The sequence below is a fragment of the Nothobranchius furzeri genome, chromosome 17 (genome assembly GCF_043380555.1).
Source record: "Nothobranchius furzeri strain GRZ-AD chromosome 17, NfurGRZ-RIMD1, whole genome shotgun sequence".
NCBI lineage: Eukaryota > Metazoa > Chordata > Actinopteri > Cyprinodontiformes > Nothobranchiidae > Nothobranchius > Nothobranchius furzeri.
Genome location: NC_091757.1, coordinates 26,408,677 through 26,433,988, shown reverse-complemented (window position 1 = coordinate 26,433,988; position 25,312 = coordinate 26,408,677). Strand labels below are relative to the sequence as shown.

Genomic DNA, 25,312 nt, shown 5'->3' with positions numbered 1-25,312 from the left:
CTGTGAAATAGATATGTCATGAATTATGTTTAATGAAACCAGGACTACGGCACAGACATACTGATCCTCATCTCCATAGAAACGCATGACACATTGTTCCAACCAATCAGAGCTTTCGGCTGCCGCAGGAGAATCTGGTGTTGACTTCAAGTGTCCAATCCACTTTACTCCAATTTATCAACAATTCAGAGATATAAAACAAGGCAACGTCATTTTAAGCTTAGTTCCATTTTGACTTCAGTTCTATTCAACATCATCCTAAAGAAAAGCACAGCCTGTCCAGATGTGTTTTCTTCTCTAAACTAAGAACTGTGAAACGGGAGATTTTCGTCGTTTAACAACCAGACGACGTCCTTTCAAAATAAGAGCACCTGCTGACGCCGACGAACGGTACCGGGGTCGACCCTCCAGACGGGCTTTGAAACGTTGCGACCGCTGCACCGACAGCTCCAGCGTACATCCGAGGTTCTTGTACCTGGCATTTCCTGATCTACCTGGGAGACCCCCACTGGGTACGTACACGGCAAAATAGCGGCTCATGTCATCACTTTATAAGCCTCGTGATATCTAGTCATAACAAAGACGACCAGATTCCTTTACGTCAGCCTAGAGAATCTGAACCAAACACACACACACACACACGCACCAACACAACATCCGAATCCATTCTCATCCATCACAGAGTAGTCCTGGTAGATTGTTTAGAATTTATAATTCAGAAATTAAAGATTCTCAAACGATCCCATATCTCTCTCTCTTTTCTTGTCTCAAAGTCAATACAGAGTGTTTAATTAAACTCCCTGATGATAAAAACAGCCTATTCTTCTGTTTATAAAAAGTGAACTACTAACAGTGTATTAAACTACAACTTTAGATAGTTACATCACTTCAATTCCGTTACACAGTTTATGTTCCACTAATGTTCAGAAGAACAGTTCATGTTCCACTAATGTTCAGAAGAACAGTTCATGTTCCACTAATGTTCAGAAGAAGGTTAAAGAACTGTTAATCCAGACATTTAAATCTGAATACAGCCATTATAGGTTTCTAAAGAAACCAAATAGTCGCTGAGAAATCAAATTACTTTTTTTATTCATTACTGATTTGTTGTATATTTTTCCATCTTATTTCATGTTAAATGAAAACAAAGAGATTTGAGAAGATGGTTTTTTTGACATTGCTTTTCTTGTGGAAAACCTAATGTGGCCCAGCCTCACCTAGAATCTGCCTTCAGCGGCCCTCAGCTGAACTGAGTCTGAGACCCCTGCTGTAAACTACAGTCATCCTGTTTCTCTTTATAGTTTTTTTTTTTACTAAAATCAGGAATATCCTGAGCTGTAAGAGAAGTAAAAGGAGAAAAATATTGGTTGGTCTGTGTGTGTGTGTGTGTGTGTGTGTGTGCGTGCGTGCGTGCGTGCGTGCGTGCGTGCGTGTGTGTGTGTGTGTGTGTGTGTGTGTGTGTTGGAGGGTTCTTGAGGACTGTGTGATGATGTCCCATACCTGCAGCAGCATTGGGGCTGGGCTGGGAGTGGGCTTTCCTGGCTCTAGCTGTGGGTGCATCACACGAGCTGCACCGTTCTGGTCCTGTCACAACAAACGGGTGGATCAGTGCAGAATAAAACAGAAGGTGAGCTGATCGCTGGGAGTCGGTACCTGTATTAGTCTTTTCAGGACCGACGTCGTCAGAGTGAGACAACTGCTTTCGGAAACCTTTGTGCTGATGACTTTCAACCAGAATGTTAGCCACCGACACTAGAGAGATGGCCTGACTCTCCTGTTACACACACATGGATAAAAGAGACATCATCCCCATTCACACATGTTGGCTCAGTCTGTGTGTGTCCTACCAAACTTACTGGGTTAAAGAGCTCAGTGGTCAGACCGAGGTAGTTGTGTAAGGCCAGGAAGGTAACTCTCTGCAGACGCACCATGATTATCTACAGGAAACACAACAGCATGATGGTAGGGGTCGTATATTCATGTAGTTCAGACTAAAATCATTCAGAGCTTCACCAAAACCACTAAGTTAAAACATGACCAAATGACAGACTTTGTAGTCGTGTTGCTAAACCTGTGGTCATGGGTTTTGGAAACCTGGTGGTTCAGATGGCAGGAGATGATGCCACACATAGACTAGTGAGGTTCTGCTGGGAACACCTGGCAGAAGAATCTGTCAAAAAGGTCTTCATGCCACCGCCCAGCAGAGCACTGACCAGGTCCTGAGAGCAGCTGCCCAACAGAAGGTATTTACTAGAGAAGTTCTACCTAAAGGTCCCTGGATGTGAGAGGCAGGCTCGGACGTAATGCTTGGCATCGACCACCGACGTGTGTGGCTGGGGGGATTTTAAACCTCAGCTCAGATTTACCTGAATGACGCGGACCAAGGTCTCAGGATATTTCTCAAAGACAGCCTGAAATGCAACCGCTGGAAGACGGAGGACTGCAGAGGGGACGGCGGCCCGGGCTGAGACGGTCTTGTATGGAGCCGGGTAGCCCTGAAGACACAAGAGTTCACTTAAACCAGAGCAGCTGTTACAAAGCAGTGAGGACGACGGGCGGAACACATAGTAGTTCAAACATACGGTGATGACGTCGAGGATACTGAGCAGACTATGGACACTGTCTCCAGGGAGTACATCCTTCACAACAGCATCGGTACCATCCTGCAGGGACACACAAGCCAGACATCAGGAACACAGCCAACCAGCTGGGGGTCAGGCTGCTACAGAGGGGATTTTAGTTCACCCGCACCACCATCAGAGTTCCTTACCACTCAGGATATTCCTGATGTTAGTCAAAAACAGAGTTTTTATGAATTCAACATATCTTCACTCACATTATTATAAAAAAGTCTGAAAGATGCTCACCACACCACTATATGGTGATACAGCACGCATTACAGAGGCAGATCAAGAAGTCTACACTTTGGGATGGGATGGGCAGCAGCTATTAATTATTCTACCAGGCTACGTTCACACTGCAGAGAGAGGTCACCCACAAAGTTTTTATTTCATTTTTGAGAGTCAGAAAGACACAAAACAGCTTTCCCATCCTGTCCTGGGTCAGAACTGATGGAGAGAGTGGTGGGGTGCAACAGTTCTAGCTCCAAACCCATGGGAGTAGATTAGTACAAGATTAGGAGCTCTCAGAGCACAAGCGAGAGGCGCACCAGTTAGATGGAGAACATTTTAACACTCGAGAGAAAAGGAAAGGGTTCGGAATGACACCTGATGATGGCCCCAGATCCTTAGGCGCTTTGGACGCGATCTCTTCTTGACCGGTTAAGTGGACCAATTTGTCTCGGAGCTTCAACATTTTAGTAATAAAGATCTGCACACGACAACAACACAACACAACGCAACAATGGAGGCCAAGATGAACACTGTGCTTGGCGGGTGGTTTCTGGTCAGACTCTGACTCGCTGAGAACAGTGAGACGAAACGCTCTGGCTCAACCAGTCATTCCACCTCCTAGCCAGTCAGTGACATCACGTTCCCAACCTGGTTTGGTACGCTATGCTATGCCTGGAACTAGGGCAGCAGCTGCTGAATATTCTACCAAATCATGTGTCCATTAATCAGATAATCTATTTGACAAACCTGTAAGTGGAGAAAATTTTCTGATAAGTTTGTATTTTGAATTGAATTTTTTCATTCAGTTTATTTATAAAGCACCAAATCAGGTGAAGGGTCGTCTCAAGGCACATCACACAGTAAACATCCCGGTACAGGTCAGTTCATTAAGTCACTCAGTGAAACGTTTCCTACATAAGGAACGCAGCAGACTGCATTTTAGAATCCACTCATATAATTCCTTTTCAATAAATGCCAATTACTGTCATGTCCCACAGGGAAGTGTGTATCCGGTGTTGAAGGCAAAAATCTTCTTGTGGAAGGCATCATCTTCTACCACTGAAGGAGCGCGCACGTCAGTCAGCTCAGATGAACACAGCTCAGTCTGTCGCTGTCGTTGTGTCCTTGGGCAAGACACTTAACCCACCTTGCCTGCTGGTGGTGGTCGGAGGGACCGGTGGCGCCAGTGCTCGGCAGCCTCGCCTCTGTCAGTGCGCCTCAGGTCAGCTGTGGCTAAAGTGTAGCTCATCACCATCAGGGTGTGAATGTGTGTGTGAATGGGTGAATGACTGTGTTGTAATGCTCCTTGGGGGGTTCCAGGACTCTAGAAGGCGCTATATCAAATACAGGCCATTTACCATTTACCATTTGTTTATTTGAAAACTATTTACAGAGCAGCCTCAGAATTGAGATTAAATATTTTTGATCACAATAGTAAAGGAAGTATTACAGAACAAGTTTTTCACTAAAATCAGAACATTAATATTTAAGTGGATGAATTAATGCATCTGAACTCATGCAGCAGGAACTAGGAATATTATAAATACTAGAACCAGACACAACTTTTTTTAATTTGATTAAACTGATTTTTTCCTAACATTGTTGGCATTTTTCCCCACACACAGTTAAACAAAACAATGTTGATTAAGGTGTGTGTGTGTGTGTGTGTGTGTGTGTGTGTGTGTGTGTGTGTGTGTGCGTGCGTGCGTGCGTGCGTGTGTGTGTGTGCGTGCGTGCGTGCGTGCGTGCGTGTGTGTGTGTGTGTGTGTGCGTGCGTGCGTGCGTATGTGTGTGTGTGTGTGTGTGAGAGAGATAGAGAGGGAGAGAGAGTTAAAATAATTTTTAAAAACCCCGACTGGAGCGGAGGCGGTGACCAACGCATGCACGAGCCGTTTTCAGCTCTGTCTTGTCAAATGCACCACGTATGTTACGAAAAAAGTAACTTTAAATATTCAACCCAAAAAGAGGCGAGCTGAAGAAAACCTAGGGAGTAGTGAAGAAACGTCAGCAACAGTGAAGCAAGCACTGAGAGATGTGTTACTGTGTGTGTGCATGGACGCATGGGACGGACAGAGCTCCCGGCTGCGGAGTTTTGTGTGTAGGGAGGGGCGGCCGCTCTGTGACTGGCCAATCACAGAGCGTGAAGGCAGTCAGTTACCCAATGAGGATTTTTCTTCAGCATGATTACAGATATTTACTCGTTTCATGCTTGTATTCGTCAAAAATGCTTTATCTGTACCAGATACTCGTCTGAAACGAGTACCCGGCTCATCCCTAGCTGTGACCACCCTGCCCTGCCTCCTCCACCTTGCTGCCTGCCGGCTGTGATCACAAGCAACAACAGAGTAGTTCCTGCTGCTTCTTCGGGAAACAGAGCAAAAAAATAGAATAAATCTATAAAACGGGATCTTGAAGGCGTGGCGCAGGGATTTCAGCCGTGGCGGGCTGCCACGGCTACGTCTATGTAAGGGAAACACTGAGCTGAGAGGCTGTGAGGGTAGGGGGAGATGATCAAACTTTAAGCCAAAGTAGCTACGAGCTAACTGAAGCCAACAGAGAACGGTGGGGACTTTAAGGCAGGAGACCACGACTGAGTGACCCTCTGCCTTCTAGGCTGTTAATGTGAGGCCAAGGGCTTCCCTGGAGCAAGTCGCTAGCAATAGCACGTACATTCATGCTGCCTGTCAATCAAAAGGGAGTGCCCCTAAACATTCATAATTTCAAGCTTTAATTACATCTAAATGGATGAGTTACAAAAATACTCACCCCTCAGTTGTCATGACTGTAGACTACTAGACTGTAGACTACTAGACCTATTAAACCTAAACTGGTTTTTGAACCAGGTTGTAAACATGTTTATTTCTGCTGGAAAGTTAGCATTTTTAACACAGGAGTCAATGGGAGTTGCTCCTTTCTGGAGCCAGCCCCAAGTGGAAGAGGGGGGAACTTCTGTGTTGGCTTCACATTGGAAACAGGAGTTTGTCTCCTCGGTCTGCAGCCATCCTGCTGCAGCGATCCACAAACAGGGTGGTGGGGAGTTTTTTTCTACTGTAGTTCATTCATTCTTAGTTTAATAAGATTAACGTGTTTCTGCTGCAGTCCGTTCGTTTTACACAGCCTCCGACCAGTAAGAGAATGACTGCAGGAACGTTATGAACTGAAGCGTTAGTTAGTTAAAATACTGGACCAACCCACATTGATGTCACCTGAAGGTTGTTAGACCCCAATGGGTGGTTCCAATCGACGCCATCTTGGGCCTGTCACACATCTCGTCACTCCCAAACAATAAAAAATGGACAAAGAGGTGGAGCGGAGAGTGGGGATCCACAGGCAGCCAGCTCTACTACAGCCTCACTCAGCAGCAATGGGAGCCAGGCTGCTCCCCCGGGGGACGGGAGCAGCAGCTTCACGGATCTCTGAGCTGCTGCTGCTGAAGGGAGGGAGGTGGTCACACACAGCAAGTGTATAGCCTTCCAGGGCAAATGTAGGTCACTTCAGAGTTACAGACTGTTCCCCCTGCCGTCTGATGGTGGTCACACTTAAACTATAGCGTACACAACCAATTAGAAATATTGGGCTGAGCATTAAGGCCTGTGAACGTATCTTTTTTTGAGTCTGCAGCAAGTAATTTTCCCTTCAAAATAAAAGCTCAACTGCCCTGTTTTACCCTCAGAAGCTGAGTTATTCAGTCTTACACTCTCATGGATGCAAAGCTCCAGACGGCCATCTTGGACCACATAAATGCTGTCATCTGTGTCACCGGGTCGGAACAGTCCCTCCCCCTGGTGCAGCTGGATCAGAACCATGTGACGACACAGCTCGAGGAAGACCGGCTTCTCAAAGTGACCCAGAACCCTGAATGTGATAATGAAAAGTGACAACATCAAAATTCACAAGGATTTAAATGGTTTTCTGTAGGGATGCACGATATATCTAGCCTGGCCTGCCAGACTCCTCCTCTGTTTAATTCTGCACAGAGAAAGGGTCTGGGACCTCTCCTATTTCAATAACCCCACCCCCTGAGAATTCTAACAGAGCCAATCAGCGCTGAGTAGAATAACGTCACATAACGCCGAGTTTGTCATAAACATGGCGACTGAAGTGGAGTTCGCTGCGGCTCTTTCCTTTGTTCTAGATGACTTGAATGTCTTTAAAACAACAAGTAGAAGCACTAAAAGCCGTTCTTCTAAAGAAATATGTTTGCGCTGTCGCAAGACTATTTTTGACTAGAGCTAAAAAACTACGGCGTCGCGCGGTACAGTCGGCATTTCCATCTTTTTTCTGATTGGTTATTTTTGAGCTGCCTAGTCCCGCCCCTCAAGTGCCTCTCTGCCTGTGAGTTACCAGACTCTCTCTCTGTGCAGAATCAAACAGGACGAGTCTGGCAGGCCAGGCTAGATAAATCAGCATCGATATTGGTCTTGGCCGATGTTAGTCATTTTTTTAATATATCGGTATCGGTCTGAGAAGTAAAACTGGGCCATTATTAACAACCTATGTTTTCCACCTTGTTTCTGCTTTGTATCTGTCAGAGGGTGATGATGTGTAATTGTTTGTCATGTGACAGTGACGATAATAATTTCAGAGGTGTAAATGTGTGTGTGTACAGTGCTCAGCATAAATGAGTACACCCCGCTACATTTGTCAGAAATCCTTTAGTTTTCTTTCAGAATCAACATTTTCTTTGAGATACCAAACTACAAATGTGGGCCATTGATTGCAAACTAGATTTGTTAATTTGAACTCAAAAAAGTGATTTCCTAAATATATCCATTAAAGCCCACAATGCAAAACTGAGTACACCCCAATTTTAATCTTAGGAGAAAAGCCACACGTTCAAATGAACAGACTTCAACCACAGGTGAGTCTAGGTTCATTAGGTGTCCAGCAGACAGATGACTATAAAAGGACATTACGTAACAAAGAAAAGCACTTCCTGTTTCATGCTGTCAGCAACGGCTCCACATGGAAGAGAAATCTGAGAAAGGAATTCATTTCTTTACACAAAAAGGTGAGGGCTACAAGAAGATCAGCAGAGCTTACATATCAATCAGAATACTGAAGCTAAAGTGATCCAATCATTTAAGAAAGATGGAAGCGAGACATCCAGGCCGTCCACAGAAGTTAACATCTCTACAGGAGCATCTTCTGATGAGAAGGGCTGAAGAAAATCACCATGCAAGTTCACTGCAGTTAGCTAAAGCAGTAGAAAGCCAAACTGGAGAGACCGTTCCCGTGACACCATACGGAGCACCCTGCAGAGGAATGGCGTGCATGGGTATCGTCCATGAAGGAAGCCTCTCCTAAAGCCCATGCACATAAAAGCACACCTAGGATTAGCCAGGGTCCATGCTGGAAGAGAAGAAGACTACTGGGGCTCTAGACTCTGGAGTGACGAGACAAAGATCACGGTTTCTGGAACTAATGGTTTCAGAACTGTATGGGGTCGTAAAGGTGAGGATCTCAAAGAGAAATGCATGGTGCCTACAGTGAAACACGGTGGTGGCGGTGTCCTTATGTGCGCTGCATGAGTGCTGCTTGTGTTGGGGAGCTGCATTTCATTGATGTTGTCATGAACTCAACAATGTACTGCTCTATACTGGAGGAGAAGATGCTGCCATCACTCCGTGCACGTGGTAGTCGTGCACTTTTCCAACACGACAATGATCCAAAACACACATCTAAAGCTACTGTTGTATTTCTGAAGAAGAACAGGGTGAAGGTGACTGAATGACCAAGTATGTCTCCTGATCGGAACCCAATCCAACACCTGTGGGGAATTCTGAAGCAGCAAGTTGAGCATCAGTCTCCATCCAGCATGCAGGCTCTAAAAGACGTTCTTGAAGAATGGAGGAAGATAGATGTTGCATCATGTCGCCAACTTGTTCGTTCCATGCCTAGAAGACTTGGTGCTGTCCTTGAAAATCACAGTTGTCATACAAAACACTAGATGTAGTAGTTTCTGTTGTGGGGTGTTTTCATTTTTGCTTCAACCAGTTTTAGGATTTTGTGATCTAAGTTCTATTATTAACCTCAATTTCATGTTATTGAGTTAAAATTGGGAGACGGTGGCACAGGAGTTAAGTGCACGCCTCGCAATCGGAAGGTTGCAGGTTCGAGCCCCGCTCAGTCTGTTGCTGTCGTTGTGTCCTTGGGCAAGACACTTAACCCACCTTGCCTGCTGGTGGTGGTCGGAGGGACCGGTGGCGCTGGTGTACAGCAGACTCGCCTGCCCCAGGGCAGCTGTGGCTACAATGTAGCTCATCACCACCAGAGTGTGAATGGGTGAATGACTGTGTTGTAAAGCACCTTGGGGGGTTCCAGGACTCTAGAAGGCGCTATATCAAATACAGGCCATTTAAACAAGTGTTCAATAAAACCCAGCTGTGTGAAAAGTCTGGAAATTGTTCTTTTGTTCATAGAGTCAATGATTAAATTTGTACTTTTTAAAAGGGGTGTACTCATTTATGCTGAGCACTGTATTTATACGCATTAGATAGATGGATGGATGGATGGATGGATGGATGGATGAATGGATGGATGGATGGATGGATAGATGGATAGATGGATATAGATGATATCTGCCATAACAGCGATATGAATTTCTGATATCTGCCCAAATTTCCTATCGGTGTATCCCTAGGTTCCTGTCCTTTAAGTCAGTCACCACACCTGATTTCATCTGGACTGACATTTGTACCAACCTGACGTTTTTTAGCATGTACAGAACCTCGGAGGGCAGGTGGGAGTTCTGCACATCGAACTGGGTCAGGTCAGCCTCCAGCAGGCAGGGTGGAGGCTCTTTGGGCTGCAGGGTGGGTGGCTCCCTTCGGATGCGCAGGATCCTGACACAAAAAGATAAAATACTTCCTTTGCTACTTGGACTCTTGTTATTCTGTGAATTTCCTGTGACAAAGCCAGACTAAGATCCTGAGATCAGGACTCAAGTCGTCTAAAAGCTCCTGAGCCAGTCTCACTTGCGAGCTAAGGACAGGACTTTGGTCCTCTTCCTCCCTCGTTGCCGTGAGGAGTTCAAGTTGGAAGCAGGCGCGGTGGACAACGTCTGGACCTGAGGGACAGGAGACACTCTGAATGTTACTTAGCAGATGAATAACTGCTGTATACATTGGGTCCTAAAACAGCTTTTTTCTCTGAAAAGATGAATACTATCCTGTTTGCTCTAAATTAAGGATGCTAAAGTGTTTTTTATTTGCCACGGCATCATAAAATGTGGAGGACCGCTGTAACTTTTTTCTGATTGGCTTAATGAACTGACCTGTATTGGAATGTTTACTGTGTGAAGTGCCTTGAGACGACTCTTGTCGTGATTTGGCGCTACATAAATAAACTTGAATTGAATAAACAAAATGATGCCTAATTTTGTTGAACTACAGTGAGAGAACATCAGGACTGCTGGGTGTAAACAACATGATGAAATCAATCAGCTGATGAGTGCGTTCGCACCCCACTAACCTTTCTCATGATCTTTCGGCCGTAGAACATCACCTTGTCCCTCTTTCTGAAGCGGTAGTGAGGAACACCAGCCTCTTCCTCTGAGACAAACAAGTTGTCAGTGAGACCACCCAGCTGCTCTTTATGTGTCATAAATATTGTTTGATGTATTAAAATTGTGAAGTGGTCTTTTGATTTGATGGTTTGTGTTGCTGGAAATCATGAATTATTTTATCTGCCAACCTACCCACCCCTGGGAGGGGTTACCATAACGACACCATGGCAGCTCTTGGAATGAAGGTTTCTAACAGGTTGGTGACAGATATTTTAAACCCAAAAGATATAACAGGATCACCGTTTGCTGATCCAGAATCTGTGGTAAAAGGGAGGAATGTATTGAAGAATTCCTCCACTGTTTGATCTAGCTATTGACTGTAAAATAAAGACTTCAGCACTCCATTAGCACAGGGTGTTTGATAGAGATTTGTCACCCTCTAAAAACTGCTGGGTTTTTCTTTAGACTCTGTAGTTTTAGATTTACTGGCTTTTAATGGCTGAAAGACTACATCCTGGTCTTTTTTGTCCACTATACCAGAAGAAGATACTGATGACTCACTTAGTCTCGCCTGTGTTCATTAGGAAAATATCATCAAGCCTCTTCAAAATAAGTACAACTTACTTGTTACTTTTTGGAGTACACATGGAGGTTTTTATATTGTTATTATTATTATTATTATTGGCCTATTATTATTATTTGGCCTGTCATCCAAAAGTGAAGATATACGTAATCAAAAACGATATTTTTTTTCAAAAAACAATGACCCAAGTGTAGACATGCAACTTCTCCGCTGTCAGCATTTGCTTGTGGACGCTGCTCTGTGTTGGCATGATCGATTTTCATGTAGTCTGGCCACGACCCATTGACAAAGCTCAGTAGTCGGGCGGGATCTACGGTTGTGTTCACTGCTGGACTGACCATAGGGCATAGCGGGCAATTGCCCGCTGGGCCGACCCATTCATCTTTTATGGGCCGGTGTCTGTTTTTTTTTTTTTTTTTTTTTTTCCTGGCCTCTAGTTGTTGCGGACAACTTGCCCGCGCCGCCCCACGCGACGCCTCGTAAAAGTTGGTGGATTGGCCAATTGGTAATAATACACTCTGGGCTGGACCAATAGCCAGAGGTCTGATGCACCCGCCAGTTGTTTGTGAATCTCAGTAAACAGACAGACGAGCTTAACAAAATGGAGAACAAAAAACGGAAAGGAGGAGCGGAGAAAATTCGACTAAAAAAGAGACTGGCCCTTCAGGCTGATGCTGGCACATGTTTTAAAATCTCACAGTTGTTTGGTAGTGAAGGTTCAAGTAAAATCAATTTAGGAAGTGATGGAGCCTCAGCCCAGCGACAGGTTGGAGAAGAAAAGAGGGAGGAGGAGGAGAAACCCGAGCCGGTGTTGTGCCATTAATCGACTCGCTGCCAAAAAATGATTAGCCACCGCGGGATCGCGCACGGTGAGGTAATTGCATTTCTAGACAAAATTCCCCAGGATTTCGCCCTAAAACTCGGCATATCTAGCAATATGGACATTCAGAAAGCAAAGATAACCTCTTCCGGTACTTAAACAGATGTTTATCGCGGATATTAGTGTGGCAGTGTTGGTGGCACCCTGCGCGGGAGCACGAGGACGTGCTTGTGGAAAGAGGGAGGAAGATGTGACAGTGTGAGCATCCTGTCACAATGTCCCGATTGATGATGCGCCCTGGCTATTTGGCCAAGGGGATGTCCCTTTGGCTGACTGGTTAGAGCGTATGACTCTCACCCCAAAGGTCTGGGGATCGAATCCCCCTCGGGCATTGTTTCTTCACCTTGCCACATAAGTTTTTCCAGTTCGGAAGTTGTTTTAAGTGTTGCTATTTGTCTTAAACGTTCACAATGAGGATATATTAATCCTTTTTGCAATATTTGCGATTGAAAGATGGTTTGTGGTAAGAACTGGCTTTCTTTATGTTACAGCCTTGATACTAAAAAAATAAATAAACAATGTAAAATGGCACCATGTATTGAATGTAAACGTTGTATAAATGTAAATAAACAATTCTCCAGCGATTTAATTTTTTTCCCCTTCCTTTCTTTAGTCCACTTGACATGGAGCCACGGTTAACTAGTTTGGGGCACATTTTTACTTGGAAAAAAAGTATTTAAACTGATCAAGCTTTGGCTTTAATGACACTGTGTAGGTTACTATCTATACATTATGTTGCTCTATTTAAAAGTAACAAGATAAAAGCACTTCAGCACATAAAATTAAGATTGTCACTTGCCAAATAGACTACACCCTCCCGTTTACCTATAAGAAACGCCTCAAAATGTCTTTAAATTCTTTATTGATGATTTAATTGTAGATAACTAAAATGGCATTTTACTTGCCAAAAAGTGATTGAATCGCTCAGATTTTCATGGAGGCTAAAATTGACCAAATAAGGGTTTTATGTATTATCTGTTGATGTTACTGTACTCATACTGCCTACTGTATCATCAAAAACACCCCAAAAATGGCACAAAAAAAAAAAAAAAAAAAAGATAATTTCCCTTGCCAAAAATTGATTACAGTGTCCTGGTCACCTGTAAAGGGTTACATTTATTATCTCTTGATGTTATTAGTGCCATCACAGGATGCTGGGTGTCTTCCACATTCATAAACACCTCAAAAATGGCAACAAATGATAATTTCCCTTGCCAAAAATTGATCACAGTGTCCTGGTCACCCATAAAGGCTTAAATTGGCATAAATATGACTTCATTTATTATGATGCTGGGTGTGTTCCACAATCATATTCGAATAAACATGAAAATATTCCGTCCGAATATCTGTTTCTTGTTATAAATATAACAGCTAGAAGGATTTACAGTTAAAATAGGAGAAACATTTCAGGAAACTATTGTCAATTAACCACAGAAATAGGGACGAATAACATCAAGAGATAATAAATAAGGAAATATTTAGGTAAATTTAACCCTTTACACGTGACTCCCCAGCAAGGGTCGTAACACCACTTGCCTCATGCACATAAGTGACCAAAACAAAGCAGCATGGAGACACTCCGTCTCCAACCACCTCTCAGGCAGCAGCCTGCATGATCTACACGTCACCAGAATATAAACAACCGCAACACAATAAAAGCAGTGTTATACAAAATGGAAGGCCTGTAGTGTTTATTCTCTTACAGTAACAACTTATCAATTTTTTGGAGGAATTTATTTGAGATTTTTTGGTTTTTATTAATTGTGCAATAGAAAAATAATCGCTAAATTAATGATCTAAATAGTCATTAGAATAGTTGACTATTCGATAAAATAATCGTCAGAATAATCATTTTAAAAATAATAATTTGCCCCCAACCCTACTTTTTTAGAATACCAGGATAGTAAGGATGGTGTAGGTTTACGTTTATTAGATTGATACATAAATACTACCAATAAGAAAGTGTACGTTGGTGTGTGTCAGAAACAGCGTAAGGCTTAATGTCTTTTCCAAAAAAACCAGGTGATGGGCCGGTCTCCAATCAAAATGCCCGGGCTGAATTTTTGTCCCAGTCCAGCCCTGGTTGTTTTTCAAACTGCCTCCACATGCTATTGGACAACAAACAACGTGACGTACTCGCCGCTACAGACGTCAGTCCACGAGGCAGTCCGCCCTACTCCATCGAAGAAAACACGAACATTTCCCTTTTTTAAATAAAACACTTAAAGAGCAAGTCACCCCCTACCAGAGTCTAACCCCACTCTCATTTTCTGTTTGAAAAATGCACCACAAGGAGGCGTTGCCTGGCACACCGAGAGGGCGGGGCCCCTAACAAACACACACAGGCTCACAGCAGCATTGTGACATTATATGGTACCAGCTAACGTCATAGGGTACCTATCAGCCAATAGCGATGGCAGATTTAAATTCAATTATAGTGCAGTTTTTACCTGAAGAGGGTGCAACACTGACAGTTTTAGGAAGAATATTTAAATTTTAACTAAGATGCACTAAAGTACTAAATTATTGACTGTATTTGTCTACAGCATGATTAGACACTCATTTATATAGTTTATCAGCAAAAAAAGTTGATTTGTGGGTGACTTGTTTTTCAAGTACCTATCTGCTCATGACTCAAAGAAAAGCCCAAGTCTATACAGGGAGCACAGAATTATTAGGCAAATGACTATTTTGTCCACATCATCCTCTTCATTCAAGCTGTATAGGCTCGAAAGCCTACTACCAATCAAGCATATTAGGTGATGTGCATCTCTGTAATGAGAAGGGGTGTGGTCTAATGACATCAACACCCTATATCAGGTGTGCATAATTATTAGGCAACTTCCTTTCCTTTGGCAAAATGGGTCAAAAGAAGGACTTGACAGGCTCAGAAAGGTCAAAAATAGTGAGATATCTTGCAGAGGGATGGAGCGGTCTTAAAATTGCAAAGCTTCTGAAGCGTGATCATCGAACAATCAAGCGTTTCATTCAAAATAGTCAACAGGGTCGCAAGAAGCGTGTGGACAAACCAAGGTGCAAAATAACTGCCCATGAACTGAGAAAAGTCAAGCGTGCAGCTGCCAAGATGCCACTTGCCACCAGTTAGGCCATATTTCAGAGCTGCAACATCACTGGAGTGCCCAAAAGCACAAGGTGTGCCATACTCAGAGACATGGCCAAGGTAAGAAAGGCTGAAAGACGACCACCACTGAACAAGACACACAAGCTGAAACGTCAAGACTGGGCCAAGAAATATCTCCAGACTGATTTTTCTAAGGTTTTATGGACTGATGAAATGAGAGTGAGTCTTGATGGGCCCGTGGCTGGATTGGTAAAGGGCAGAGAGCTCCAGTCCGACTCAGACGCCAGCAAGGTGGAGGTGGAGTACTGGTTTGGGTTGGCATCATCAAAGATGAGCTTGTGGGGCCTTTTCGGGTTGAGGATGGAGTCAAGCTCAACTCCCAGTCCTACTGCCAGTTTCTGGAAGACACCTTCTTCAAGCAGTGGTACAGGAAGAAGTCTGCATCCTTCAAGAAAAACATGATTTTCATGCAGGACAATGCTCCATCACACGCGTCCAAGTACTCCACAGCGTGGCTGGCAAGAAAGGGTATAAAAGAAGAAAAACTAATGACATGGCCTCCTTGTTCACCTGATCTGAACCCCATTGAGAACCTGTGGTCCATCATCAAATGTGAGATTTACAAGGAGGGAAAACAGTACACCTCTCTGAACAGTGTCTGGGAGGCTGTGGTTGCTGCTGCACGCAATGTTGAGGGTGAACTGATAAAAACACCGACAGAATCCATGGATGGCAGGCTTTTGAGTGTCCTTGCAAAGAAAGGTGGCTATATTGGTCGCTGATTTGTTTTTGTATTGTTTTTGAATGTCAGAAATGTATATTTGGGAATGTGGAGATGTTATATTTGTTTCACTGGTAAAAATAAATAATTGAAATGGGTATATATTTGTTTTTTGTTAAGTTGCCTAATAATTATGCACAATAATAGTCACCTGCACACACAGGTATCCCCCTAAAATAGCTAAAACTAAAAACTACTTCCAAAAACATTCAGCTTTGATATTAATGAGTTTTTTGGGTTCATTGAGAACATGGTTGTTGTTCAATAATAAAATTATTCCTCAAAAATACAACTTGCCTAATAATTCTGCACACCCTGTATAGTCCAAAGTTGATGCAAACGCTGTTTCAAACGAGTCGTCACCATCTTTGATGTTTCGCTCAGTCGCAGTAACAATCCGCCCACCAAACCAATCAAGTGCTGTGATTGAATATCACATCTTATTGATCACTTAACAAATATGTAGTCAATCCTCGCCGCTACACAAGACAGTAAACACAGCACTGTTCGGGCCTGCTGAGTATGGGGAGAAGAAAAAGTCTAAAAAGATCTGTGTGTGTGTGTGTGTGTGTGTGTGTGTGTGTGTGTGTGTGTGTGTGTGTGTGTGTGTGTATCTAGATTTGTGTGTGCGTAACCAAAGAACTGTGTGTGTGTGTTGATAGATCTATGCATGTATAACTCTTGATTTGTAACTTGTGTTTACATTTTAGTGTGTAACTTCGGCTTCTACACATACGAATCAATCACTGATTACACACACACAAATCACCTGGTACACACGGACAAAACTACAATACACACAGATAAGTTTACAAGTACAAACACATTTTTGAGGCTCTGTCTTTTCTCACCCGACTGATTTGTGTGTACATGGTGCATTTGAATGCTGGGTGGAAGCTGGGAAATTTTAACTTCCTTTGGATTTAGTCTAAACTTGTGTTTAAAGGACAAATGTGTTTTCTGTGGAAAAATTGAGTATCTCGGGATTCTGTAGTTATAAAAGATACACCTAAATTTACTTTTTAATAATCTAAATTTGTTTATTTAGACATATATGTGTTTATGAGCCATGGAAACGTAGTCAAAGAGTTATAAGACATTACCACTAGATGACAGAGTGGTTCTCTGTCCGGAAAAAGCAGGCTTCAAGCAGGGACAAGGCACCAGAATATTGTGCAATGTCCTGGTGATCTTTCCTCTGAAGCAAGTAAAAGTTAAACCTGCTTGCTTTGCAGTCCGGTTATAATGAGACAGCTTTTATTTTAAACCATTTTGGACGTTTATAGGTCTGGTTTGTCCTAAAGTTCAAGCGGTAGCAGCCGGCTGTTTCTCCTTCTCTGGTGTTATTGAGAAGAGAACCTCTCACACCAGTGGTTCTGTTGCTAAATACATGAGTGTGTGATGAGGGGAGGACCCAGGGAAGTGTAGCGGTTCGGTGAGATCGACAACCTGGTCCGATAGTTGCTTTGAGTCCGAAACGTGTTATTGGTGGTTTTTAGACAAATTCGAGAGAACCTCTTTATTAGTTTTGGAAAAATGTGAGACTACTTTGTTTTGAGCATAATGAGAAAGTAGCAAAGCGGTTCTCACGGGATCGTTTTAGACCAATCCCGTGCACGCATTTAATAAACATGAAAGAGCGGGGTACTCGAAGTCAGAAAATAGTAGCAATTATGATTTTAAGGTGCATTGTGTAGAAATTAAGTAAAAATGACATCCTGTGGTAACATTTGGTTACTGCAACCACTTTAAACAACTCTGGAGCTTTTGCCAGCTGTCGTCAAATTACAATTGTTGTCGCTGCGGTATTAGCTCACAGGAGACACGGCAACCCCACACTCATGGATGGTCTACAGTCGTTACGTCCCTTCTTCCTTTGTTTGTGAAGGAGGAAAACTGACAATCCCTGCGCCAGCTGGATGTGAAATATGTTTCAGTATGACCTTCCTTCCAACGGGACTGAAACATTAGACTCTTTTGGGATTTTCTCACTGTAAAAGTCTTACTATATTATTACATACTGCACCTTTAAAATCAGGAGCAGAGAAACTAAAGCATGTTGAATGATGGACCTCCAGGACCAGGATTGCTTATCCCTGACTTAGACATTAGTTTTTATTCATGTTTGGATAAAAACAAACATTATCTTGTCCCACCAAGTCATCAGGAATCAGCTATAGAGAGAGCTGCCATGTTTGAAAATATTTCATTCAGACCAGATTAATCGATGTAATCTGTGGTCCTCCCACTGACTTAGTTAGCGCTGGCTGGATTATGTGAGATTTACACTGATACTAGAAGTGGACTGCTGATTCTGGTGTGACTTTTACACTAAATTGTGTGGCACTGTAGGACATGCAGAATGTGAAGGAACTGACTTGATGTTCTGTATCTTCTGTAAAGAAGAAATACAAAAGCTCCAATAACGGAAACAGCGGTCCCAACTCCAGCCAGCATGAAAATCCACTGGAAGAGAAACAGAACATCGTTCAGCCAGCAGGAGCTCGTTACATAAACCACCTCAGAAGAAACATCTGGATCATCTGATTGGATCAGGATGGATCACATTGAAAAAAACACATTGACTCAAAAGTGAATTACATTATGTTGTAACTCGTTTAAAAGCAACAAATGATAAAAACGTTATGTGAGGATAGTGTGGTAGGGGGTCGGGGATCCAGCAGATCTTCGCAGAACCACAGTGGCTTCAACTCACCAAACTGGGCTCAGTGCTTTCCTCCATAACCGGATCCATCTCTGCTGAGCAGAACCGGGTCCTGATAGGTCCAGCACAAAACCCAGACTTCAGCCGGACTGAGGAGAGAAAGACATTTCAGGAGAACGGGGTGTGTTTTTAACGACACAGACTCAGTAATCTGGTCAACTCATTAGATCCGCTGTCATGATGACTTCAGACTCTGGCGGGCTGAGATTAGACCAGAACACAGAACAACACGTCTGCTTCTGTAAAGCGATCGGCCTGAACTCAGAGGGCTCCCGGCCGACCCACACCACGAATATCTGGGTCAAAGGTCACCCACTCCAATCCCAGTAGGTTTACTGAGCCAGACCCTAACAGAACAAATGTAACTACGACCGAAGAGAATCTAAAGATTCATAGATGTCGAGATTCTGTCCAGTGACGTTTTTTTGGGTCTAAACGCGGGAAAATAAACTTCTTAACTAGCTAAAACAAAGTTGGAACACGGAGCTAAAAGTTTGGCTGCAGAGTGGGTTCCGTCTCCATAGCACGAGTCAGACAACAACAAAGAAACCCTCATTAACCCGCCCTCTGTACACACCTGCACCAAAGACAACGGAGGAAACTATTTCCTACCTGCCTGGAGTCCGTTACTGTTTACCAGCTCACTGTAGGAAGAATAAGAGTGGCTTCCTGTTAGCTTTTCACAATAAATCACTTAGTGCAACAACAACAACAACAAAAAACTTCATCATCACTTCTCTTTAATATTTAAAGAAAAGGTTTCTCCTAAATACTCCTCACTATGTAGTTAACTGGCATTTTCAGTCGTGATAAACACAACTTGTTACCATTTATTTTGAAAAACATCTCGTCTTAATCTTTAAAGGTGCAGTATGTAAAAATATAGTGAGAATTTTACAGTGAAACAAAAAAAAACAAAATAGTTTAATGTTTCAGTCATTTGGAAGGAAGGTTATACTGAAACCAGTGTTTCCCTTACATAGACGTAGCCGTAGCGGCCCGCCACAGCTGAAATCCCAGTGCCACGCCTACAAGATCCCAAGTTTTATTGAATTTTTTTTTTGCGCTGTTTCCCAAAGAAGCATCAGGAACTAGTTTGTTGTTGCTTGTGATCACAGCCGGCAGGCAGCAAGGAGGAGGAGGCAGGGCAGGGTGGTTACAGCTAGGGATGTGTCACGTTGAGGGGATGGTTAGGACCCAATATGCAGATTACCCAGACGACAAGAGGCAGGAGTTGGTAAAAAGTAAAATCCTTTAATTGGCCGGATGAAACAAAATAAATCCACAAGGCAGCGAGCCAAAATCCAAAAGTCCTGGAACACAGGACACCTAAAGCTCACTTAGAGCACCAAAGTCAGGCATCAAAAGTCCTGGAACACAGGACACCAAAAGCTCACTTAGAGCACCAAAGTCAGGAATCAAAAGTCCTGGAACACAGGACACCTAAAGCTCACTTAGAGCACCAAAGTCAGGCATCAAAAGTCCTGGAAAACAGGAAACCGAAAGCTCTCTTAGAGCACCAAAGTCTGGAGACATAAAGCTCACATAGAGCACGAAACAACGCTGACAACAATAACAAACAATGGACCGGCAAGACAATGAGACACAGAGAGGGCTTTATACACTGGGGCATGATGGGAGGCAGATGAGCTGCAGGTGTGAGGGGAGAGAACAGGTGAAAGTAATAACTAATCAGGGAGGAGGAGCAGGAGAGGACACCAGACCTAACCGGGAAAGGACACACACACACACCTAACTGGAGGAGGACATAAACACACACACACACACACACACACACACACACACACACACACACACACACAACTGAAATAATAGACCTATGGAAACTATGGTGGGGAGACTGAAGGAACACAGGTCCTGAGAGGGAATATCTGGAGGGCTGAAGACCAGGGGACACAAGAGGAACACAAAGAGACACAGACACAGACCATGACAAGATGAGCCGGATACTAATTTCAGACGAGTATCCAGTACAGATAAAGCATTTTTGACGAATATGAGCATGAGACGAGTAAAACTCGTAAATATCTGTAATCGTGCTGAAGGAAAATCCTCATTGGGTAACTGACTGTCTTAACACTCTGTGATTGGCCAGTCACATAGAGCACCTGCCCCTCCCTACACACAAAACTCTGCAGCCAGGAGCTCAGTCCGTCCGGCCCATCCACGCACACACACACACAGTAACGGATCTCTCAGTGCTTGCTTCAATGTTGCTGATGTTTCTTCAGTAGTCCCTAGGTTTTCTTCAGCTGGCCTCTTTTTCGGTTTAATATTTAAAGTAACTTTTTCGTAACGTACGTGGTGCATTTGACAAGACAGAGCTGAAAACGGCCCGTGCATGCGTCGTCACTGCCTGCGCTCCGGTCGGGTTTTGTTTTTTTAATTATTTTAACTCTCTCTCCTTCTCTCTCTCACACACACCTCAATCAACATTGTTTTGTTTAACTGTGTGAGAGAAAAATGCCAACAACGTTAGGAAAAAATCAGTCGTCGTCGTCTTCCTCTGCTTATCCGGGTCCGGGTCGCGGGGGCAGCATCCCAACTAGGGAGCTCCAGACCGTCCTATCCCCGGCCACCTCCACCAGCTTCTCCGGCAGGACCCCAAGGCGTTCCCGGACCAGATTGGAGATGTGACCTCTCCAACGTGTCCTGGGTCGACCCGGGGGCCTCCTGCTGGCAGGACATGCCCGAAACACCTCCCCAGGGAGGCGTCCAGGAGGCATCCTGACCAGATGCCCAAACCACCTCAACTGACTCCTTTCGATCCGGAGGAGCAGCGGTTCTACTCTGAGTCCCTCCCGAATGTCCGAGCTCCTCACCCTATCTCTAAGGCTGAGCCCGGCCACCCTACGGAGGAATCTCATTTCGGCCGCTTGTATCCGCAATCTCGTTCTTTCGGTCATTACCCAAAGCTCATGACCATAGGTGAGGACGTAGATCGACCGGTAAATCGAGAGCCTGGCTTTCTGGCTCAGCTCCCTCTTCACCACGACAGATCGGCTCAGCGTCCGCATCACTGCAGACGCCGAACCAATCCGCCTGTTGATCTCCCGATCCCTCCTACCCTTGCTCGTGAACAAGACCCCGAGATACCTAAACTCCTCCACTTGAGGTAGGGCCTCTGTCCTGACCCGGAGTTGGCAAGCCACCCTTTTCCGGTCGAGAACCATGGTCTCAGATTTGGAGGTGCGTTAGGAAAAAATCAGTTTAACCAAATTAAAATAAAATGGTTCTAGTATTTCATATTTCCTAGTTCCTACTGCATGAGTTCAGATGCATTAATTCATGCACTTAAATATTAATGTTCTGATTTTACTAAAAAACTTGTTCTGTAATAGTTCCTTTACTATTGTAATCAAAACAATTTAATCTCAATTCTGAGGCTGCTCTGTAAATAGTTTTCTAATAAACACACATAGCAACTTCTGATCAACCCATATCAATTTCAGATTTAAAATAATGCATTGATGTAAACCACACCCACTAATTTCCAAATAATAAATAATTAGGTGCATTCATCTGTGTATCTCCTTTGATCTGCATTAATGATGTTTTTAGCACCAGAACAATGAAACAAAGAAACAGATTCCTGAGTTTATGTTAGTAATTTTATTTATTAGGTGCATCTGACCTGTTCTATTTTTCTCTGAAATGAGATCAAATCAGTGCTTCTATGGGTGTCACAATGGTCGACTGGGTACGGGAGTTGAGCTTGGTAAGAATGTTTGATGTCTGGATTATTCGGTAGAGAACTCTGATCAGGGGTTTCAATGAAACGATGACTGAGTGAAGAGCCGTTGCGGCGTCTTCCATATATAGGCTTGGGTGTGACTGGGAGAATGCCGGGAGTTCCCGCGAGGAGCATGCTGGGAAATGTGGTCCAAGATGGAGGCCGGTTAGCTGGGAGAGGCCAGTCTGGGGGCTGGGTTCTGACAGGACCCCCTGGTCCAGGGACGGCTCCAGAAGTCCCAGGGTGACCTCGGCGGTCCCAGAAGTCAGAGACAAGGGCAGTGTCCAAGATGGAGTGGGCCGGCTCCCAGGAGCGTTCCTCAGGACCGTAGTCCGCCCAATCGACCAGATACTGCCAGCCCCGTCCCCTGCGGCGAGCGTCCAGGATGCGCCGGACGGTGTAGATGGGATCACCGTCGAGGAAGCGGGCAGGCGGAGGCGCCGGAGCTGGAGGCGGAAGGAGGGAGGATTCCACGTAGGGCTTGAGCCGGGAGATATGGAAGGTGGGATGGATGCGGAGACTCGCAGGCAGCCGCAGCCGGTACGTGACCGGGTTGATGACCCTTTGCACGGGGTAAGGCCCAAGGAACCGGGGAGCGAGCTTCCTGGACCCGGCACGGACACGGAGGTCTGCCGTGGACACCCAGACCTTATCCCCTGGAGCATATGAGGGACCAGGACGGTGTCGGCGGAGGTGTTGGTGAGAGTAACGGGCGTTAGCTCGGGTTATGGAGGCCCGCGCCTTTATCCAGGCGTTCCTGCAGCGCCTCACCAGGGATTGAGCGGCCGGCACTGCAACTTCGGGTTCCTGGTGGGCAAAGACCAGGGGCTGGTAGCCATAGCAGACTTTGAACGGGGACATCAGAGTGGCCGAGGAGGTGTGGAGATTGTGGGATAACTCAGCCCAGAGGAGGTACTTAGGCTACTGCGAGGGTTGGGCCGAGACAAAGCAGCGGAGGTACCGACCCAGTTGTTGGTTTGCCCGCTCCGTTTGGCCGTTGGTCTGCGGGTGATAGCCCGAAGATAGGCTGACTGATGCTCCCAACAGATGACAAAACGCCCTCCAGAACCGGGCCGTGAACTGGGGACCACGGTCCGAGACCACGTGACAGGAAACCCATGGAGACGCACCACATTCTCCAGGAACAACTCAGCTGTGCGTCGGGCCGAGGGGAGGCCCGGAAGGGCGATGAAGTGAACAGCCTTAGAAAACCGGTCAGTGACCGTCATGATGGTATTAAGGTCATTGACTGGTGGGAGCCCTGTGACGAAGTCCAACCCCACATGGGACCAGGGGCGGCTGGGTACCGGAAGAGGTCTGAGGGTACCAACCGAGGCCTGGTTGGATGTCTTGGAGCGGGCGCAGACGTCACAGGCGCTCGTATAGTCCTTTACATCCCTCTCCATACGTGGCCACCAGAGAGCTCGTTTGAGGAACCTAAGAGTCCGTGAGAAGCCCGCGTGGCCAGACAGGCGTGATGAGTGGGCCCAGGACAATGCCTCGCTGCGACAGGCCGTGGGGACGTAGAGCCGACCCGCGGGGGTCTCTGGAGGCGCGGGATCGTCTCGGAGGGCGTTTTGGATAGCCTCCTCCAGTGGCCACCTCAGGTGGGCCAAGAAACGGTGCTCGGGGAGGATAGGTACCGGCTCGGACGTGGGCGTTGGGTGTGTGAACTGGCGGGAAAGGGCATCCGCCTTCTGGTTCTTTGTCCCTGGGCGGTAGGCGAGATGGAATTCATAGGGCTCAAAGAAGAGGGCCCAGCGGGCCTGGCGACGATTGAGCTGCTTGGCTGATCTGATGTGAGTCAGGTTCTGGTGGTCCGTCCAGATGGTGAACGGCTGAGTGGTGCCCAGAAGCCACTGCCTCCATTCCTCCAATGCCCATTTTATGGCCAGCAGCTCGTGATCCCCTACACCGTACTTCTGCTGGGTGGTGGAAAACTTCCTGGAGAAGTAGGCGCAGGGATGAAGCCTGTCGTTGGGCCCGGCTTGGGACAAGACGGCACCGGCGCCAACATCCGAGGCGTCGACCTCGACCACAAAGGGGACTGCATGATCCGGATGGCGGAGGATAGGAGCCGACGTGAAACGGGCGACTAGGTATTGGAAGGCCCGAACGGCGTCTGGAGTCAGCCGGAACGGTTGGCTGGGAGGGCTTGGTCGGGTGAGAGAAGTGAGAGGTGCCACAATGGTGCTAAAGTCCTTAATAAAACGGTGGTAAAAGTTGCAGAAACCCAGAAAACTCTGCAGTTGTTTCAGGCTTGTCGGGAGGGGCCAGTCTCTCACCGCCTGGACTTTCTGAGGGTCCATGGTTAGTCCTTTATCCGAAATCATGTAGCCCAGGAATGATACGGACCGCTGGCGGAAGGAGCACTTCTCGGGCTTACAGAACAGGTTATTGTCCAGGAGCCGGGTTAGAACAGCGCGAACATGGTGGAGGTGTTCGGCCTCGGACTTGGAGTAGATCAGGATGTCATCCAGGTAGGCAAACACCCACCGTCCCAACATGTCGCGGAGGACATCGTTTATGAGGCGTTGAAAAACGGCGGGGCTATTGCACAGCCCGAAGGGCATGACCTGATACTCCCAGTGACTGGTGGATGTGATGAAAGCGGTCTTCCACTCATCTCCAGCTTTAATACTTACCAGATTGTAGGTGCTCCGGAGGTCCAGCTTGGTGAAGATCCGCGCCTGGGAGATGGCGTCCAGGGCAGATGTGAGGAACGGGCAGAGGATGACGGTCTTTGACTGTGATTTTGTTCAGACCTCGGTAATCGATACAGGGGCGGAGATCACCCTCCTTTTTCCTGACAAAGAAGAAGCCTGCGGCACCCGGGGAGGAGGAAGGTCGAATGAAACCCTGCTGGAGGGCCTGGTCAATATATTCCTCCATGGCTCTGGACTCGGCAGGAGAGAGAGAAAAAAGGCGCCCCCGGGGTGGGCTGGTTCCTGGTTGCAGCTTGATTTTCATGTCGTATGGACGGTGAGGCGGCAGTGTGGTGGCGCGCCGCTTGTCGAACACCGCAGCCAGGTCCCGGTAGGGCAGTGGCAGATTGGGCGGTGTTTGGCCAGTGTCACCGTCCGGGCGGTCTGGCATGGATGGAGGAGGAGAGAGGTGGGCCTGGCACTGGGTCCCCCATTCCAAAATG

The 25,312-nt window shown here is 45.7% G+C and overlaps 1 protein-coding gene across 1 annotated transcript in view; it reads right to left on the bottom strand.

The window, feature by feature from the left end:
• The window catches only part of pnpla7b (patatin-like phospholipase domain containing 7b), an 82,807-nt gene extending 63,740 nt beyond the window's left edge, over positions 1–19,067 (bottom strand). The window contains exons 1-12 of the mRNA XM_015971837.3: positions 19,023–19,067; positions 18,402–18,499; positions 18,064–18,151; positions 10,326–10,405; positions 9,830–9,921; positions 9,557–9,697; positions 6,548–6,707; positions 2,583–2,663; positions 2,367–2,495; positions 1,857–1,937; positions 1,654–1,774; positions 1,501–1,584 (exon numbers count right to left, since the gene is read on the bottom strand). Of these exons, the coding sequence (XP_015827323.3) occupies positions 1,501–1,584; positions 1,654–1,774; positions 1,857–1,937; positions 2,367–2,495; positions 2,583–2,663; positions 6,548–6,707; positions 9,557–9,697; positions 9,830–9,921; positions 10,326–10,405; positions 18,064–18,151; positions 18,402–18,440 (1,096 nt within the window). The 5' untranslated portion in view covers positions 18,441–18,499; positions 19,023–19,067. The remainder of the gene's footprint in view (positions 1–1,500; positions 1,585–1,653; positions 1,775–1,856; positions 1,938–2,366; positions 2,496–2,582; positions 2,664–6,547; positions 6,708–9,556; positions 9,698–9,829; positions 9,922–10,325; positions 10,406–18,063; positions 18,152–18,401; positions 18,500–19,022) is intronic.
• Positions 19,068–25,312: the final 6,245 nt, after the last annotated feature.